General features: G+C 46.9%; 1 protein-coding gene across 4 annotated transcripts in view; it reads right to left on the bottom strand.

The window, feature by feature from the left end:
- Nucleotides 1-14,454, bottom strand: part of ATXN7L1 (ataxin 7 like 1) — a 237,910-nt gene extending 223,456 nt beyond the window's left edge. For 2 of the 4 annotated variants that reach the window (XM_065883677.1, XM_065883680.1), the window contains exons 1-3: nt 14,310-14,454; nt 13,294-13,501; nt 12,717-12,785 (exon numbers count right to left, since the gene is read on the bottom strand). In XM_065883677.1, coding sequence (XP_065739749.1) covers nt 12,717-12,785; nt 13,294-13,474 — 250 coding nt within the window. In that variant the 5' untranslated portion in view covers nt 13,475-13,501; nt 14,310-14,454. Of the gene's footprint in view, nt 1-12,716; nt 12,786-13,293; nt 13,502-14,309 lie in introns of those variants that run through there. The other 2 variants (XM_065883678.1, XM_065883679.1) reach the window with 1 other exon arrangement.
- Between the last annotated feature and the right edge of the window lie 5,612 nt (nt 14,455-20,066).

Raw genomic sequence — 20,066 nt, 5'->3', positions numbered from 1 at the left:
TTGGGCCCCGCTGAACGAGAGGAAGGCAAAGACCAAAGATGGGCACAGGGCTCGTAAGGGGCAAACCGCCTGTCAGGATTTGAAGGGACTGAGGCACAGGGGACCTGGAACACTGCGTTAACTGTGGTCAATGGGGAAGTGATGATGGGTTTTCATTCCAGGAACAACCTGATAAAATGTGACTTTTCGGGAGATTAATTTTGAATTGGTATTCTGGGAAGACGGAGACAGGGAGGCCAATTAAGCAGCTATTATAAAAACCTAGGTTGGCTATGAGGCGGGCTAGCCTGGGATGGGGGCTCAGGGCCAGGAGGGATGGGAGAGAGGCAGGGGACTGCTCTTACACGGAGCGGGGAGGGGAGGAGGGAGGGAGGGAGGGAGGGGAGGAGGGAGGGAGGGAGGGAGGGGAGGAGGGAGGGAGGGAGGGGTAGAGGGAGGGAGGGAAGGGAGGAGGGAGGGAGGGAGGGGAGGAGAGAGGGAGGGAGGGGAGGAGGGAGGGAGGGAGAGTCTTTCTCGAGCTACTGGCTAAGGGAAGATACAAAGAAGGCTCTGCACTTGCACTGGGTCTGGGAGGGACTGGGGGTGCAGTAAGGATGCCTGTGAGGGGCTGTCCAATGCAGTATGCCAGAGGCGTGAGCAAGGAGAAGGGCGGGTTGCCACAGAGCAAACCCTGGAAGGAAGGGGGGAGCTGGGAGGGGCTGGCAGGAGAGGCCTAAAAGTGGGCATCACCTGGCTTCCCTGGTGGCGCAGCGGTTGAGAATCTGCCTGCTAATGCAGGGGACACGGGTTCGAGCCCTGGTCCGGGAAGATCCCACATGCCGCAGAGCAACTGGGCCCGTGAGCCACAACTACTGAGCCTGCGCGTCTGGAGCCTGTGCTCCGCAACGGGACAGGCCGTGATAGTGAGAGGCCCGCGCACCGCGATGAAGAGTGGCCCCCGCTCGCCGCAGCTAGAGAAAGCCCTCGCACAGAAACGAAGACCCAGCACTGCAAAAATAAATTAATTAATTAAAAAGTGGGCATCACCAAATCTTTGGAAAAGAAAATAAGGTGTTGAAAAAGCTCAAGGGCAGTCTACTATCTAATGAAATCCCCAATAATTTCGTTTGGAAAGCAAACAGCCCCCTAATCGGTCCAAGGCTGGATTATTCTATATTGGGTTTGCACAAAACAGAGCCACCTCTCTTTTCAAAGGTCTTCTGCCATTACGTGTTTGGTCTGAGCCTCTGAAAGTGACAGGACTCATTTGAGTCCATTTGCCCTGCTTCTGCAAAAGACGGTGAGGAAGGACACAACGGTCAAGGTCAAGGGTGTAGTGCCAAGGAACAGAAGCCCGGAGTCTGGGGACGAGGGTCACGGGGCTGTCATTGGTGGGTGGGCCAAATGGAGCCAGCCTCACCCAAACGTGACCGGTTTCACTTTCCCAGTGTTCCCCTTTCTTCCTGACAGTCTGCGGCAGATTCCGTCACGTGGGAAAGGTGTTCCAGCCCACGAGCTCTGGGCCTCTTCAGGAGGATCAAAACACCGGCCAGCAGACCAAGGGACTAGGGCCCATCAAAGGTCACCTGAAACCCCACGCTGATGAGGGAACTGCGTAGGAGGGACAGCGCTGAAGAGAAACACATGTCGAGGGATCCCCTGGTCTCTAAAAACCACTGAGACAGAGAGACAGAGAAAGAGATCTTCATCCTGTTCCTTGAGGACCAGCCAGGTCCCCACGTACAAAATGCTAAGTACCCTAGTTAATGGGGAATAGGTGAAATCTAGAGTCACGGACCTGAACATCACCACATCGCCCTATCCTCATGTGGGAGATGCATTCTGTGCCTCTCTCAGCCAGTCCAGCCACAGACTCTTCTTTGTCACTGCCCCTCAGAGCCAGTCACAACTAGGGTATCTCTGTGGCTGAAGAAGTCAAAGGTCTTTCACACCCACTTAGCAGGCACATTGCCCATCAATAGGTCACCTCTAACTGGAGGGTATTGAAAAGGAATCTCTGTTCCAGCATCCAAAGGAGCACACCCTTCATGAAATCACTAACAATCCCACTGCCAAGAGGGAAACTAAAAAGCGGCCTAGAAGATGTTCAAAAGGGGGAAAAAAAAGAGAAATCATCACTGTAGATAGATGCCCCTGGAGTTGCTTGGCAACCATCTCTGCTAACACCTTCTCCCAAAAAGGAACAGTTTAAGTCAGCTCCTGAGATTTCCCTGAGGCCAGGGCTCTGACCACAGAGGCCCCAGAGCTGGGGCCTTGGGATGAGAAAGCATTTCACTGAGGGGGAGACCTGGGGCCCCATCAGCAGGCCACAGGCGTACACACACGAGGGGGAAGAAAACTATAACCATTTTGCTTAAAGAACATACTCTTTGAGGCAGGGCTGGTACTAGGGTGAGGTGAGTGAGGTGAGTGAGGTTCTCGGGTGCAGCATTTAAGGAGGCCCTCGCTGTGCATTTGCGGGAGCCTGTGTGTGCATCTTTAAACGTGTGTTCTGGGGGCCCCGCCGGCCTCCCCTTAGTCCTAGCCCTGCTCCTAGGGAAACATTATGACACAGTGCTTAAGAGTACTGCCTCTGGAATCAGCCTGCCTCTGGGTTCAAATCCCAGCTCTTCTCCTTCCCTGCTATATCACCTTGGGTAAATCACTTAACCTCGCTGAGCTTCAGTTTCCTAATCTCTAAAATGAGGTTGATACAGGAATTGCCTTAGAGAGTGTCATGAGGGTTAAATGAGAAAAATGCACATTTAGCTCTATGTCTGGCACCTACTCGATGCTCAGTAAATGGCAGCTACGATTGTTATTTTTAAAAACACATAATAATAAGAAATTTTAAAAAACATATAAGCAGCTCCCCAGAACCCCTTAAACTGGACCTACGGAATCCAAGTGTCTGGGAGTGGTCCTGGTGCCTCGGCCTTTAAAGAGCTTCACAAAGGATTCCCAAGGTGGGCAGGGTCAAGAGCCACTTCCTGTAACCAAAGTTCAGTAAACATCAGAGCCACCTAGGGAGCGTGTTAAAATGCACATTCTTGTGTTCCACTCTGAGTGCTTCAGATTCAGTGTCACTGCAGCCTGGGATGCTAAGTACCTAGGTGATTCCAACACAGGGTCCCCCAAATGACCACACTTTGGAAAAACTGAAACTGACTTGCCCTTGAAAACTCACAGCACAGGGACATGGGTCCAACTCTTCTTGTTTTTATTCCTGGCATCCTTAAAGCATGAGGGAAAAAATATTAACCAAAGATGCCTAGTGAGTCAAGGCACACTCCTGGAGCAGTAAGGATGCCGTCTGTCCCCTGGAAGTGGCAGCTCGGCTAAGGCAAGGAAGAGGACCCAAGTTCCTGGTAAAAGTGACAGTCACCATAAGAGAAGCTTACATTATTGAGTACCTACTGTATGCCACATAGTATCTCATGTGTTTTCACATCAACCCTGAGAGCTGCTATTATTCTTATTCTGAAAATGAGGAAATTGAGGCTCAGAAAAGTTATCCTATTACACAGCTACTAAGTGGCTGAGTCCAGATTTAAATAATGCTCCATGAAGCTTCTAAGCCTGCAATGCCAATGCACTTTTGTGATAAAATAGACATAACATAAAAATTTACCGTTTTAGCCATTTTTATATGTTCAGTTCACTGTCACCGCCATCTATCTCCAGAACTTTTTCAACTTTCCCAGCTGGAACTCTGTACCCATTAAACACAAATTCTCCACTTCCCCCCTCCCTCAGTCCCTGGCAACCCCCATTCTACTCTCTGTCTCAATGAATATAACTCCTCTAGGAACCTCATATAAGTGAAATCATATCGTATTTGTCTTTTTGTGGCCACTATGCTCTGAGAAAGAGCTAGACACCACCTTGGTCTGATACAACCAAACTAGGTCTCAACCATCTTCCATACCCTGGTTAGTGTCATCAGTTTGGATGTCCTGTCTCCCCACCCCCAACCCAGGACTCCATGACCTACTGGTGTATTGCGGCAGGGTCACAGAGCTCCCCTGCTCCCACAATCCCCCGGCAAAAGGGGTCCTTGAACTGTTAATGTTCAGAGAACCGCAACTGGCTTCACAGAACAGGTACACTGATAACTGCTTCTATGTTCAAGGAGCCCGTCACTGAGTCACTTTTATCTTCCGGATGTTACTCTGTCCTGCCCTAGAGAGTATTTACTTGGTTTCCTTTCTTCTTTAAGCACCTGATCCCTGAAATTGGCAAGCAGAATTGTGTTATGAAACCACAGGTACAAAGATAAAGCATCCACATAAAAACAAAAGCTTTCCCCACAGTGGAATTCCAGCTTGACTTAGAGGCAACTGCGTAGCCGAGTCTAACGCTGGCATGGTAAGGGTCCTCGGCCTCAGCTCACCTGCAGGAACGGCTTTCCTAGGCTCTCATCATTAGTTCAAGTGCCTCAGGATCCAAATCCAAGTCCATTTGGCTGATGTGGCCAATCTGAGCTCTGCCACAGGAGAGAGTAAGAGAGAGCCAGCCAACCAGCATTAGCTAGGAGCCCAACCTCGGCAGAACATCGCACCAAGAATTTTAGGAGAGAGACACACAAGGAAGTCAGTCCTTGACATTCAGTTTCTACAATTCGGAAGAAGGTCAACCCACCGGCCAACCCTCTCCCTCTCCATCAGAGCTACCTGTGATTGCTGCGGTCATGATTGGACTCCCAGTGGTCAAGCCCTGGAGATTCCCCCACGGTCCCTGCGAGGCAAGACTGGCATCAGGGCTCCCAAGAAGTGACCCACACACTGGGGGGGTGGGTGTGGATGTCCCTGCGGTCCTCTGCAAGGAGAGGGGCAGCGTCTCCTCAAGGGTGCTGCTGGCCTGGGGCAGGGGCACGCAGTCATGTGTAGCTGCTCCTCTGACCCTTCTAAAGCCATCTGCCTTGCTCTCTGTGGCGCAGGGCTGTGCTTCAGCCTCACCCCTGTGTTCTAGGATTTTCTCCAGTGGTGTCTTGTCCATGAATAGTTGGTAGTTGTTCTTGTGAGGAGGGGCAAAGTCGGGAATGACCTATGTCACCATCTTGGTGATGTCACTTCTATTGCAGTCACTAAATGACCCTAGTTTCCAGACATGAACATTGGGCCACCTCAGAGGATGGGGTCCTTGGATAAAAGGGATTTGATTAGGACAGGGTCTCCCTGTGTCTGCTGCTACCATTTTATGTCTACTTCCAAAGGATGTCATGAATGAAACAAAGCGTCATGAATGAAAGCTTAGCCCAAAGGATATAAACACGATGTACACAGAAAACCAGGCAAAACCCAAATCTGCCTAACTTCCCTAAATCACTTCTGAAGCGGAGGCAGCAGGCCTCTGTGAGCCACTGGCTAGAGTGAACATGGCCTTCCAGGCCTAAATAATGCCACAGACCACTTGGCACACAGGCCAGAGCCCTCAGGAATCCGATCCTCTTCTGCCCTTCCTATTTTCTAATCCTTAATGTGGAAATCCTGAAACCAGCCGCTTTGCTCTCCATCATGTGGATCCCCATTTCAGACAAATCCCACAGGTAATCAACTGCACAGAACGCCAGTTGTATTTCCAGCCTGACTTTAAATATAAACTGAAATCCTTAATGCTTCACTGTGACGCTTCTGACATCAGGGACCCCTGTACAATAAATGCCATCATTATCCGAATCGGCGCCCTGGGGTCTCCTCCACCCGCAGTGAGGGAGGGCTGGGCCACCCGGAATTAGAACCTGAATCTCAGTGCTGTCACCATTTACTACAGAATGGACACAAAGGTTTGGAGGGGTTGTCTCGGAAACCTTTGGAGGAGAACTGCTTGAGGGATGGAGTCTTCTCTCTTTAGATGCTCCCAAAGGTAGCACCGTGCGGGGGACAGTCACTGCTCCACGCGCGCTTGCTAAGCATTCAGTAAGGCTGCCTCACCGGGAACTCAGGCCTAAGAAACAGAAAGATGGTAGCAGGATATTGTTGAGTCTCTTTTTCTTGTGTTCTCAGCCTTTCTAGCCTCACCTTACACCACTGATTCTCTATCAGGGTGATCTGGTACTCTGCCACCCCATTCCCAGGACCTTGGGCAATGTCTGGAGACATTTTTGGTTTTTTCAATTCAAGGGAGGGGTAGGTGCCACTGGAATCTAGTGACAGAGGCTAGGGATGCTGCTAAACATCCTACAACACACAGGACAGTCCCCCACCACAAAGAAGTAGTGTTCCTGCTGAGAAACTTTAGACCACTCTCTGCTTTGCTATCATCACACCAGCAACAGACTTTTTAGTTTCTAGAACATTCTACGTTCTCTCACTTTGGGCCTGCACACATGTTGTTTCCTTTAGCTCTGTCCCACCCAGCCCTGCATATGGATAACTTCCATTCATTCTCCAGGTTTTGGCATAAACAAGATTTCCTCAGGGAGGCGTTCACTGAACCCCTAACCTAAACTAGGCCCCCTGTCGTGCTTTCCAACAGTACCCCAATTTTCCCTTTCAGAACACTCAGCACGGTCGCCACGACTTTTATAATGTCTTCCTTGGCTGCTAGGATGGGAGCGCCACAATGCAAGGGCTGCGCTTTTTCACTGCTGTCCCCCCAGGCCTAGCCCAGTGCTGTCCCACTGTCAGTCTCAAATGCATGACGGAGGCCAAGAAAGCAGGAGGGGGTATTAAAAACTAAGCAAGACACCCAGAGGCTTAAACCATCCTCCCATTAAGCAGGCACCAAAAAGACACTGCAGTAGCTCCTCATGAACTGATACGGACCACTCCCTAAGATAAATGAAAAGAGCAAGACACTAGGCAATACTTATAGGATGCTATCAGCCATGTGGGGAAAGCAGGCAGGAAAAACTATCTATGTATCTACTTGAATGCACATAGACTATCTTGGGAAAGATACACAAGCAACTGGGGACAAGGGTAAAAGGGAGACTTTCTTTTCACTGCATACCCTTCTCAACTTTGTAACACGTGAACATTATTTTTAAAAAATAAGAAGCATTTAGATGAGATAGAAAGAGAGAGGGAAATAGTCTACATTTTCCAGAGATAAAAGCATCATTCTTGTAGACTGACATATGACGAGAACCCAGCACAAGGTGACCGTACCTTCTGGAAGGAGCCAGAGCCACATTTTCTCCACATGAGAACCCAGGCACATGGAAATACTTGTATATTTAAAGAGATAGTCATTTTAAAGGCTGTGTATTTTCAAAACTAGATGGTGCTGGAAATCCCCTCCCTCGGCTTTGCCGCCCTGGTTCTGGCACTCCCCGCCCCCCGCCCTCCAACGACGGGATGCAGCTGTGAAGCTGATTCATTCTCCAAGCCCTTCTCCTCCTTTTCATCTTTCCTTCCTACCACCTTGAGGCCACTCTGTCTCTCATGTCCTTTCATCCCAAGCACTGGGCAAAAGAAGAGAGATGATAATGAAGCGCCAAAGTGAACAAATGTTGCTGCTCGTTAGCAAAAGGGGAGGAAGGTAGGCTTAATGGAGAAAGCAGTTGAAATCAGTGGCGAAGATGAGGTTTATCGATATAATCTGTGGACTTGGTGTCTTCCTATCGCCTGTTAGCATAGATAATGGAGTTGTCCGTATGAGGATAAAGGGGAACTGTCTGCAGTCTACTAGAAATCACCACCACTTGTCGCTGGCTTCCCTGGCTTGGATTCTAAGAACCCTCCATTCTTACCAGGTCAGTTGCCATCTTTTCTCCGATTTGCTCCCATCCAGCCATAAACGCAAGACTCCTAGACTTGAGTTGAACACATTCCCACGTTCCGTGCTTCCTCCTGTAGACCAGCCTGACTCCACCAGCATCTCAGGAGAACAGCAAACTCTCACAGTCACAGCAAGATCTTACTGTCCCCTGAACAGTTTTCAAACTGGAAGCATTCCACAAGTTTACCTACATGAAATCGAAACACCTGGGAACACTGACACACACACACACACACACACACACACACACACACACACACACACACACACCTGAAGTAATGAGGGTAGGCTTCCAAAAGACCCAAACAATGATCCATTAGGACTTTCTATCTTCACTGATCAGATTAAACAACTGATCGATTATTTAAAAAATTATTTTTTAGACCTCCTGGTCCCCAGAAAGAACTCTGTAAATCTTTCTCAGCCATAAGCCCCAAAATGCCAAAGTATTTTTCTCTAGCTCTTGATAAAAGTTATCAACGACTACATATCAGCTGTACTCCATTAAAAGCATGGATAGCACAGAAATCAGTTTTTTAAAAATCCTTAGCTTTATAAAAGTATAACATGGTTTACTCTAAAAATGAAATTTCTGATTGAGTATATCTTTTCTGTTCATCACTGATTAGTTAAAAATCCTAGTTGGTTATAATAATAAAATTTTCTAGAACTAGCTTCATTAATACATGATGATGATAATCCTAATAACATCTAAAAAATAATAACAGCACATATTCATTAAGTGCTTATTTTGTGCTAAGCCCTTTGTATCACCTTAGTAAGTCCTTATAACAACCCTGTTATCTCCGAACCTGTATAGTCCAGGACACTTACGAGCCATAGGCACCTGGTCCTTATTTATGAAATGACGTTCTTAAAAAAAAAAAGTTCAGGTGAGGCAATTAGAAAAGGGAGACATCTTTCTAAATCACAGAGCTTTTCCCCAATTAGCTTGAAAAAAGTCTTCCAATAAATCTATGAAGCTGGAGTGAGAAAATTATTTTAAAAGGTTAGCTAGATGAATGGCCTTGGAATTTTCTATCATAATGGCAGCTCACATATTAGATTAGGCTGATCAGGTTTCTGGGACTCCTCCTCTTAGGAAATCTCAGTGCTTGATGGATCCAAGCTGACTGAGGTCAACCCCCTCTCCACTACGGGGAACACATCACCCTGGGCTTTGGACTCAGACCCTCAGTTTTCTCAGAGTCCTAAAGGCCACATACCATTCACAGACTATTTGCAGCGCAATATGCTTTTGTAGGAGATGCAGTGAGGTTTGCCACCAAGAGATTATAGAAGGAGAAAATAAACCCAGGATGTAGTAGTGTAAGGTATTTTTAATGTGAGGGCTTGCTTTTTTTTTTTTTTTTTTAAGTTTCTTCAAAAAACAGCCTGTCTAGTATGACTGCATCTCAAATGTAGGTACATTCAACAGAGACACTTAGGTTCAGAGGTCTCAAAGGGACCTCAGGAGACTTTTAATCCACTCCCTTACTTTACAAGAAAGAAAACAGGCCCAGACAAGGGAAGTGATATTCCCAAGGTCATATTATACAGGATGAGGAAGCGGGCTTAAAGTCCTCTCCCCTGCTCCCTTCACCGCTTCAGGCTGCCCTCAATATAACACCACATGACCACACACAAGCACGGAATAAACAACACCTTCTGAACCCAGGTGATGATCTGGCAAGGTTCAAAAGTATTTGCCAAATTCCTCTTGAGCATAATTTTAGCTAACTTTGGACAAAATAATAACATGAGTGTGAAGACTTTACTACAGAAATTTCAAAGCATTCAGTTAACATTTCATACTGATATACGTGGAGAATTGAAGTAGAAAAAGTTCAAGAAACACAGAAGGAATTATCTCACAATAATCAGGTTGTTCAAAAGTCGGCAAGTCCTTCCTGTATCTTCTGAAGCTGTGGCCAGATGGAGGCAGAAGGTAAAATGATTATTTTTTCACTTTCCCAGCCTAATTTTTTTCCCTGAGCTTAGTCTATAAAAAATATCACATCACAGTGTTCACAGCAGCATTATTGACGATAGTCAAAAGGTGGAAACAAGCCAAATGTCCATCAACAGACAATGGATAAACAAAACATGGCATGTACATACAATGGAATATTATTCAGTCATAAAAAGGAATGAAATTCTGATACCCGCTGCCACACGGATGAACAATGAAAACATGATGCTAAGTGAAAGAAGTTGGACACAAAGGGACACATATTGCAAATATATAGTATCTAGAATAGGCAACTTCATAGAGACAGAAAATAGAACAGAGGTTTCCAGGGCTCGGCCCTGGGGGAGGGGGACTGGGAAATTATTATACAGTGGAGACAGGGTTTCTGGTTGAGATGATGAAAACGTTCAGGAAACGGATGGTGCTGAGGGTTGTACAACACGGTGAATGTACTTAGTATCACTGAATTGTAGACTTTAAAATGGTTAAAATGGTAAATTTTATGTTATGTTTATTTTACCACAATAAAATAATATCAAAATCTGGATCATATACCTTCATTTCTTACTTGGAATTCCTAAACTTTATCTATTCATTGCTATTAAAGCACAAATCTCAAGACCTGCTTACTGTTGATGACATCCCGGTCAGTCTATGGATGCTCACATACGGAGAAACACAATCACACCTAGGCCACGTTTTGTCCTGCAGAGATCCATCCACAACCATATTCATCCTGAGACCTGCCACACAATGACTCCAACAAGGCCAACAGCGAGACTAAGGCAACCAGTGTTTCTGGGGACTTTGGCAACCAAACACCCTGACACCAAGTCTCAGCTCAACCTTTAAACTCCTCACCATGGGGAAGAGATATATACTTCATATGTGTATACGCTATCCATAAAGAAAACTGTGTGCACATGCCAGGAAGACCTCCAGGAATTGCTAACCCAGACCTATTCCACCAGGCCCACAAACAAGGAGATTTCAGCCCATCCATGGCTATTTGGTGAACTCAGCAATTGCATGTTACACTGAACAGTGGGGGTCCTTAATGCAAATACATATCATTAGGAGCTAAATCTTTGTACCTTTACAGGAAAAGGATATAATAAACGGGATGTACCACTTGTGACTTCTGAGGAAAGGAGAGCTTTACATTTTTTCTTTCCTTAAAAGAATCTATTTCTCATGATGCAAAGAGAATCTGAGAATGAGAGTTTTTTGAACCAGAAGCCCAGAGTAGGGTGCAGAATATGAGTTTTGTGTGCTATAGTGATAATCTATCACGCAGGTCTGAGAGGTGCCAATTCTGGGCCATACCATAACCTTTATTCAACTTTAAAGGTTTTTACAACTTCATCTCCTTTCGTGGAAACCTGTTCATTGCCAGTGGTCTGATAACTGAGTCCTGTACGCGGGCCTCTCACTGTTGTGGCCTCTCCCGTTGCGGAGCACAGGCTCCGGATGCGCAGGCTCAGAGGCCATGGCTCACGGGCCCAGCCGCTCCGCTGCATGTGGGATCTTCCCGGACCGGGGCACGAACCCGTGTCCCCTGCATCGGCAGGCGGACTCTCAACCACTGCGCCACCTCGGAAGCCCCCCCATAAGCTTTTAAAGATGTTAACAGTTTGTGAAGAAAAACAATCTCCAGTGATACTTTCCAATGCCAACACACAAGGACATTGTGCACAAATAAGCTGCCGCTTGTAAGAAGTCCACTTGACATCATTCCCTTGTGCATCCTAAAGACACATGTCAAGATCACACTAAGATATTTAGAAGCAAACATCTTTAGAAAAAGGTTTCGTTCCCAAAGTGCTTAATTAGCAGAAACATTACGCTAGAGCGCTGTCCTTGAATATGCATGCATTTGAACCTCCATGTCATTTTTTCTGAAGCACAAATTCTCCTCTCACTGGATGGTCAGGAAATGATTGGGCACAGAAAACCGTCTGTCTGAGGTGTGATCCACAAAATGAGTTCCATCTTTCCAAGCAGGTTTCAGCTGCCTACCAGGGTGACACCGTGGTTTATGAGGGAGACCGTTCTTTTGTGTCTAATGGCCTTTTCTCCATTCATTTTGGATGAGCCAGGCTCCTATGGCCTACTTATGGCTGAACTCTTTCAACACTTCCTGCCAACCTCTTCTGCCCCCCTGCACCTCCTCCCACCCCCAATTTCAGCCAACTACGTTTACAAGACACCAGTTAGTAAATCACAATTCAAATGAACCCATCCATTTGTTCAGCAGAAAGTGGCCTCTGGAGTTGCTCCATGTGAAGCCCACAGGTCAGAGTTACATATGGCAGGCTTGCAAACGCGAATAGGCTATGATTTATTTATGATGACCATGTGTGTTTGATGCCCAGTTCCAGTAGGCTGTGGCTTCACTCGCCTGCCTCCGTCTGGGATGACCTAGCTACTCACTGTGTCCCATTTCAGGTACTGTATTTCCATTCCACGCTGGGGAAGCAGAGATGGGTGACCGACTGGGGGCTGCACACAGATGCCCCTAACCCTGCTCACCACATAACAATCTGTGACCAAACACAAAGTGTGCCAAACGTAACTTGCTGCAAAGGTTTGCCACGTACCATGGCTTTCAGGGGAGAGTGGAGAAGTAGCTGCTGGGATGACTGACCACATCGGGTTCATTAAATTGTTGTGTATTTACCCACGAGGAAGGCTGGGGTGCTTGTGAAGGGAGCCCCGCTCCTCATTTCAGCAATTTCCACCCCGCACCATTTGGCAATGATGCTCCAAAGGCGAATGGCAGATATGCACCAGAAGGTCCAAATGTGGACTCCAGCTGAAGTGCAGGAAACTTCTGCAGTCAACAACCTCCTCGCCTCTACCCCCCAGTTGTATTTATACTTTGAAAGAAGTTAACACGAAGCAGTAGTCACCTGGGCGTGCTCAATTTTTGACAAGCCTTAGTCACTCTGTACCCAGCAGAACAATTCACATTATAGTCGAAATCCTGTGAAGATTCTGCCACACATGCTAACACTAAGACGCCAGTAGCTCCACTTACCTTCTTTATTAAGCCTCATAACCTCCCTGCTTTTTCCACCCTCTTTTCCAGCCTCTTCTAAATCTACATCTGCAGATGAAAAAGAAAAGGAAAAAAGAAAATAAGGACAAAAAGAGAAAAAAAGGGGGGGGAGCCAAAGTCAAGGGGGGGGAGGGAGAGTGTTTATTTGCAAACAGATCGATATAAATACTGGATATGAAAATCTTTCAAAAATTGACAATGCAACATTTTCTCCCAAGTCCGTATTTCCATCTACCTGGCCCAGATAGGTACCAAAAAAACTATGCAAGCAGCAACAGAGTAGCCTTTTGAACGGATACACCGTGGGGCTGTGAAAGCCCACCCCGCGGGCTGCCACGGGGAGCGGGCACAGACAGACAGACAGACAGCCCTGGCAGCAGGGCCTCTCTCTGTGCATTGATGATCTGTCTCTGTGTGTATTTATTTAGAGAGAGGGAGAAGCATGGAGGACACCGGGGGCCACTCTCTCTCCACACACACACTTTTTCCCAGTGGCTCTAGGTGAATGGAAAGGTTACAGGGTAATAAAAGGAGGAGGAGGCGGTGGGGTTCTTACTGTCGGAGCAGTGTAATTTGGCGGCGTCGATCCAGGAGGACCAGGGTTTGCCCAGAAACGCCTCCGGACTGGGCACTTTGCGATCCAGTGTCGCCATTGCTCTTCCTTCTTGTTGCTTTTTCCCTGTTCCTTCGGCAGCAGCAGCCGAGAGACACGGGATTCGAGAACGCTCCGACGTCATCTTCGGAACGTTCCGACATTGAGTGTTCTGAAAGGGGGAGGGAGGGAGGGAGGGAGGCAGAGGAGGAGGAGAGAGCGAGGAGGAGGAGCCGGCGTTCAGCGCCCGGCCCGGCTCGGCTCTCGGCGTCCGCCGCCGCCAGGGGCACCAGAGAGACGCCCCGAGGCCCGGCGCCCGCACGCCCGCCGCCGGGGGCGGGGCCGCGCGCCGGGACTCGAGGCTGCAGCGCCCGGCCCTGGGATGCTACGGCGCCGTGGCCACCGCCGGCACCTGGGAGCCGGAGTCGCAGGGGCTGGGCGTGCGGGCAGGGGTCGGGGATGGCCTGAGAGAGGCGCGACTTGGGGCCGTGGGAAGGACGGTCTTCCCCGCAGAGTTGCGCTCGAAGACGGAAAGTTTTTGCACGCAGCCCCTCCAGCGCGTCCTTCCCTCGCCGGTGCCTGTCGCCCACGGTGAGGCGCCCCCGCGAGGATTCCCGCCGCTTAGTGGGGAGGGGCCGAGCAGCCCCCTTCCCCGACGACCACCCCAAGCCAGGGAGGGGACCCTGGGACCTCTCCTCCCAGCCACCTCTCCCTCCACCGTGTCTTTCACGGTGTACCTTGGGCCGTGGAGGATTCTGCGGATGCCTTTGGGAGCTGAGACCAGTGGGTAGATGCAAGTGGTTCTAAAAAGCAGGTGAGTTTGGGGCGAGAGGAGCTGCCTTCCCATCTCAGACGGCGGGGCGTTCAAAACTCAGGGCCGGGGTCCCCCCAGATTCTCCGCGCGACGCGTCTCCCCGGCTCTCAGAGAACCACTGCGTAGACTTTGCTCCAGGATCACGATAGTGGGAGAGCGGACTCACCCACTGTCGGAGGATGCTGCTTAGCGGGCCAAGCCCCTGGAGCCGTTTCCAGCGCTCCCCACTGTGAGATGAGGATGGCCCGGATTAGCGCGTGCAACCGACGGCGGGAATCTGATTGCTGGGAGAATTCACTTCAGGCTTAACTTCTTTGGCCAGCTAGAAAGGAAGCATTAAATTTTCTCTGGATTTTGGACATTTGAGGCTTTAATTGAGATTTCCCCCCCTCTCCCTAGGGGTTGGCAGCAAAGGCCTTAGAAGGTCTTCTGGTATCTCTCTCTTAAAAAAAAAAAAGTCATTTAATTTACTAGGAATTACCTAAAATATGCGGACACTCCCCCACAATCGATATATTTCCCTCATTTCCCCCAGCACCCTTTTAGTTCTTACAACCTCTGTTTCTGCCCCATGGCTGAAGAGCATGGATTTGAAGTTGCTTTGTACTGAGGTCTGCTGTGCCTGTCATCTTATGCTCCTGCACTTGGCATCCTGTACCTCAAAGCCAGGTTTAGGATGTACTGGACTCTGGAAGCTGGTTAGAAAAGTAGTGCTGCACTATTCATGATGTGAAGAAAGGAAGGCCTGAACTTTGATGGTCCCATGCAGGTGGAGAGGAGGAGACAGGTATGAGAGACACTGTGAAGAAGGGCCTCATCAGAGAGTACGTTGTATGACTGGATTTGGGGAAAGGGAGAGAGCGAGCTCAGAGGTAGAAGTAATTAGATCATAGAACATTTTCCTCTTCCCCTACAGCTTTCCAATTTTCCTTCCATTTTGGTGTTTATTCCTCATTGTGCATGCAAGGGTGGTAGGCAGCCTCTAAGATGACCCCAATGACCCCCACATCCTGGTTTGCATGCCCTCCCCTTCTCTGTGGGCTGGACCTAGTGACTTGCTTCTAACAAACAGAATGTGGCTCCAAAGTGATGTCCCTTCTGAGGTTAGGTTCCAAAGTGATGTCCCTTCTGAGGTTAGGTTCCAAAGTGATGTCCCTTCTGAGGTTAGGTTCCAAAGTGATGTCCCTTCTGAGGTTAGGTTCCAAAGTGATGTCCCTTCTGAGGTTAGGTTCCAAAGTGATGTCCCTTCTGAGGTTAGGTTCCAAAAAGACTGTGGCTTCTGTCTTGCTCACTCTTGCTGTCACTGGCCTGCTCTAAGGGAAGGCCACAGCTTGCAGTTGTGAACTGCCCTTTGGAGAGGTACATGTGGCAAGGAACTGAGGGAGGCCTCTGGCCACCAGGCCATGGGGAAGTGAGGCTCTTTGTTCAGTACCCCATGAGGTGCTGACTCCTGTCAACAGCCACGAGAGTTTACAGGCGTGTCCTTCTCCAATCGAGCCTGGAGATGAGACCACAGCCCTGGCCCACAGTTGTGAAAGACCTTGAGGCAGAGGTTCCCAACTAAGTCAAGCCTGTATTCCCGATCCACATAAACTGTGAGATCCTTAACGCTTGTCATTTTAAGTTAAGTAACTTGTTACATGGCAATAGATAACTAATACAGAGTGGTTTGGGTGTAAAGTGATGGGTTAACAAAAAACTTACTAGAAAAATACGTTTAACAAAGGAAGAGTCTGAGCAACGTTCCCTTGTTCCTCTTTTGAGCCTCCTGTGAACTGTGTATCATCCTTCTCGAAATTTTTGGCCAGCTTTGTGCAGCTGGTTTACAGTAGTATCTCCTACATGCTGAGTATAGTAATATATCTTTATCCTTTGGGTACTCAAGTTTCTGCTATTTAAACTCAATCACTACTTTATAGAGAGTTCACCAAGGACAAGGTCATGATGTAACTGTTGGGAAAAAGTCTCTAGTGACAGCGATGCCACCACACTAGTGGCTGTTACAACCCTACCCTCCTTGAGGTATGTGGAGGGTACAGTGATGAAGGGACTCAAGCCCAGGGGCTGGGAGTCAGTGACTTGAGCTTCCAGAAAATTCTGTCTCCTCTCCTGGGAGCCACTTTAAGTCACTCAAGAAAAATCAAAGCTTGTTTATCAGCAGGGAAAGTAAGGGCATCTAAGGTGCAGTGGTTCACTATTTTAACATTAGTTTACTATCCCAGCTGAGTTTCTCAAGTTATTTCTGCCCAGCACCCTGAAGATGATATGACAGCCCAAACATTATTCCCTTCTAGCTGGGGGGATTTTAGTTTGCAACATAGTAAAGTATGGGCTGGAATCTAAAAGTGATTTGGCCTCTATACAAAACAAGACTTTGGATACCACTGCCATGTTTAACTGATAGAACACGTAGAACACGTATACGTTATTGCAGTTAGAGTTATAAGGTATAATTGTAGTTTCTACTCTACCTTCCACAGTTTCTCTGACTATGGAGATAATAATACCATCTTTGTGAAACTATAACCCACCTATGACTTTGTAACTATGGATAACATGGCTGTCGATTAGATTACACCGCTGGGAGTCAGAGAATGAAGAAGGCATTGCTCATCCAACTACTAGATTTTTACACTTGACTTTAGATGAAAATTGAGGTCAGCTGGGAGTAGTATTGGGGTCAGCGTGGTGCATATATATTGTTATATGCATGTCTATACTTATATACTTATATACCAACTATGTATATGGCAAATTTATTGCAGACTTGAATTCCTTTTGGTAGTAAATAGTCACAAATATTATTAGTGACAACAAGAATCTTATACATCCTTAATAGGAATAAACTGACCTGCAAAACAGTAATTTAAAGCACGTTAGTATAGTGTCTGTGTGATAAAACTGTCTAGCAAAGGGGTAGCACCTTCTTCCCACGTGATTAATGTTTAGGAAGATAAAAGGGGTGTAAATATTTTTATTGTTTTATTATCTTTCTTAGAAAAATGACAGCGGTTGGTTTAATTAAAAAGGAGACTCTCCCAACGACCAAATAAAGCAATCAGTTCAATGGAGATGACAATGGAAAATACCTATTTAATTTGAATAACACCTGGTTCTGGGGAAGTGCATCAAATACGGAGCCAGCATTCGCTCAGTGTGATTCATGTGCTGTTTCACCACACTATTGAAAAGAAGAGAGGAGGGAATATTAGCTCTCTCATTTGAGGATATTAAACTCCTGCTTGGGTTGAGGCGCTGTGTGCGCACCCTACTTCCTACTTAAACCGATGTTGGGAGTTACCTGGAGGCGATGAGGAGAAAATGACATGTTCCATTAAAATGAGGCTTCCCTGGAATTGTTTGATGTTCTTTGCTTTAATTGAATCCATCTATCCCATCTGCCACTCTTTTCTCTAAATTTATTTTCCTAACCCTCTCTCTCTGAGAATTGTAATTTGGGGGGAAATTTTATATACGTTGTTACCTTTTATAAAAGCTCCCTGTATCTGGAGGGCAGATGTGCTGTCTCCCTCACCTTGTTAGATTAGGTTGCCTGCCTCTTCCCTGATCCCTGTGTGTTGGTAGATCAAATAGGACTGGGATAAGACCCTAGAAGCACCAGGAGTAGGAAAGAAAATGGGAATTCCATGCTTTTTGTTATTGGTTTCAATATAAGACCCTAGCCACGTGCCTGGTCTGAATAAACATGGACTCTATTAATAAATATCACTATAAAAACATGAAATTTGCATCTGACTGGGGCAGAAAAGCCAACATGGGAGTGTGTTATCTCGAGGTAGAGCTGCCGTGAATCCCCTGGCAGATTCAACCGTGACTTTGATCACTTGGGGCTCCCCAGACTGGCTCTGATGCTGCAGGCTGAGGAGACCTCTGCTTCCCAGAGTGTGGTAGGTCCAGCCCCACCCCTAGCCACTGCTCTTTCTTGGGGGGTGGGCAGGAAAAAAGATGGCTTCTCTTTAGCCTTGTTGTAGAAATCACTTTGAGCCCTTAACCTAAATATAAATACAAATTTAACGTTAATGTACACAAATTAATCGGAACGAAGCCCACCCACCCCATCCAAACTCACCAGTAATATAATTGGGGAGGCAATGCAGGTGGAGGCCAGAGCACAGGCTTGAGGTTGGCAGGTGTGAATTAGAGCTGTGCTTGAGTCATTTGCTCGAGAACCTTTCTTAATCCATCGGACCCTCAGTTTCTTCATCTGTTAAATGAGTACTAAGGCTCTTTTCTTCAGATGGTTGTGAGGATTAAGTGAGATTCTGGATATGGAGCCCCCAGCATAGGGCCTTTAAATGTTTGCTATGATTATTACTTTGGTCGCAATGCATCCTGTAGACAACAGCTGCCAGTCAGAAACAGGCCAACCCTCTGACGCTAGAAGGGCTCCTATGGTCGCTTCTGACAAGTTCCTTCTCCTTAGAAAGGAAACTAAAGCTCTTCTCTCTCCTTTGTATGAGGCTGCTCCCCTGCATCAATTGGTGGAGACTGCTGTCTGAAACTTCTTCTGCCTGGAACTCCATCCTGACATGGACTTCAGGGCAGGGTAGATATCCCTTTGTTCTGGGAAGACCCTAGAAGACCCTTTTGTTATGCACAAGAACTGCAAAATCCAAAGTGTGACTGGAGACAAGACAGTCTTTGCATGACAATGTAAATAGTTGTCGTAATAGTAAATGGAGGGGACTTCCCTGGCGGTCCAGTGGTTAAGACTTGCCTCCCAATGCAGGGGGTGCCTGTTCGGTCCCTGGTCTGAGAGCTAAGATTCCACGTGCCTTGTGGCCAAAAAACCAAAACATAAAAACAGAAGCAATATTGTAACAAAGTCAATAAAAACTTTAAAAATGGTCCACATCAAAAAAAAAAGAACTTAAAAAAAATAGTAAATGGACTGGGGTCTCTGCAGATTATTTTTTTCCTGAGAAAAATTTATTTTCTTTTGTAAAAGAAACAATATTGAATTCTAAAAATCATGTGTAAATGTGTTCTTATGAGATAGTAAAACAATAGAGATAAGTGGAAAATTCTCTTAGAATTGCCCCCTTCAAACGTGGTCACTCCCCTGCCCCCAGATCACTACTATACCCCCAGGTCTGAAGGCATTTTTTCATACCATTTTCTATACATTTACCTCCTATGTAGACTTAGCATTACAGCTGTAGATGGTATTGCTGTGTGTGTGTTCTTTTCTATTTTTTTAAAACATGAATAGCATCATTTTGTGGAGATACATACATATATGTGTATATGTGCGTATATATGTATGTATATATATGTGTGTGTACTCATATGTGTGTGCATATATATATATTTTTTATCCCCGTTGAGAAAGAAGCCTTGCATGAGCACAAACAAGATTGACATGTGCAACAGACCATTCTGTGGATACTTTTCTGCAATTTTCTTTTTTCACACATAATATTACATGTCATTACATATGGAAATCCCTCATTCTTTTAAACTGCTCCCAAGTATCCCATAAAATGTTCCAGATTCTATTTATTTATTATCTTATTGACAGACATTTAGGTTTCTGGTTTTACAAAAAATAGGCTGATCAACATCTCAATTTTTTTTTTTTTTGCGGTACGCGGGCCTCTCACTGCTGTGGCCTCTCCCGCTGCGGAGCACAGGCTCCGGACGTGCAGGCTCAGCGGCCATGGCTCATGGGCCCAGCCGCTCTGCGGCACGCGGGAGCCTCCCGGACCGGGGCACAAACCCATGTCCCCTGCGTCGGCAGGCGGACCCTCAACCACTGCGCCACCAGGGAAGCCCAACATCTCTATTTTTATATATGCTTTCTGAGCACATGAGGGAGTATTTCTACCCGAAAGTAAAATTGCTGGGCATGTACATTTCAAATTTTAATAGTTCTGTCAAATTGTCTTCTGAAGTAGCTGAC

Source organism: Phocoena phocoena, chromosome 9 (assembly GCF_963924675.1).
Source record: "Phocoena phocoena chromosome 9, mPhoPho1.1, whole genome shotgun sequence".
Taxonomy (NCBI): Eukaryota; Metazoa; Chordata; class Mammalia; order Artiodactyla; family Phocoenidae; genus Phocoena; species Phocoena phocoena.
Note: the sequence above shows the minus strand (reverse complement) of the source record. Positions and strands in the feature narration are given on the sequence as shown.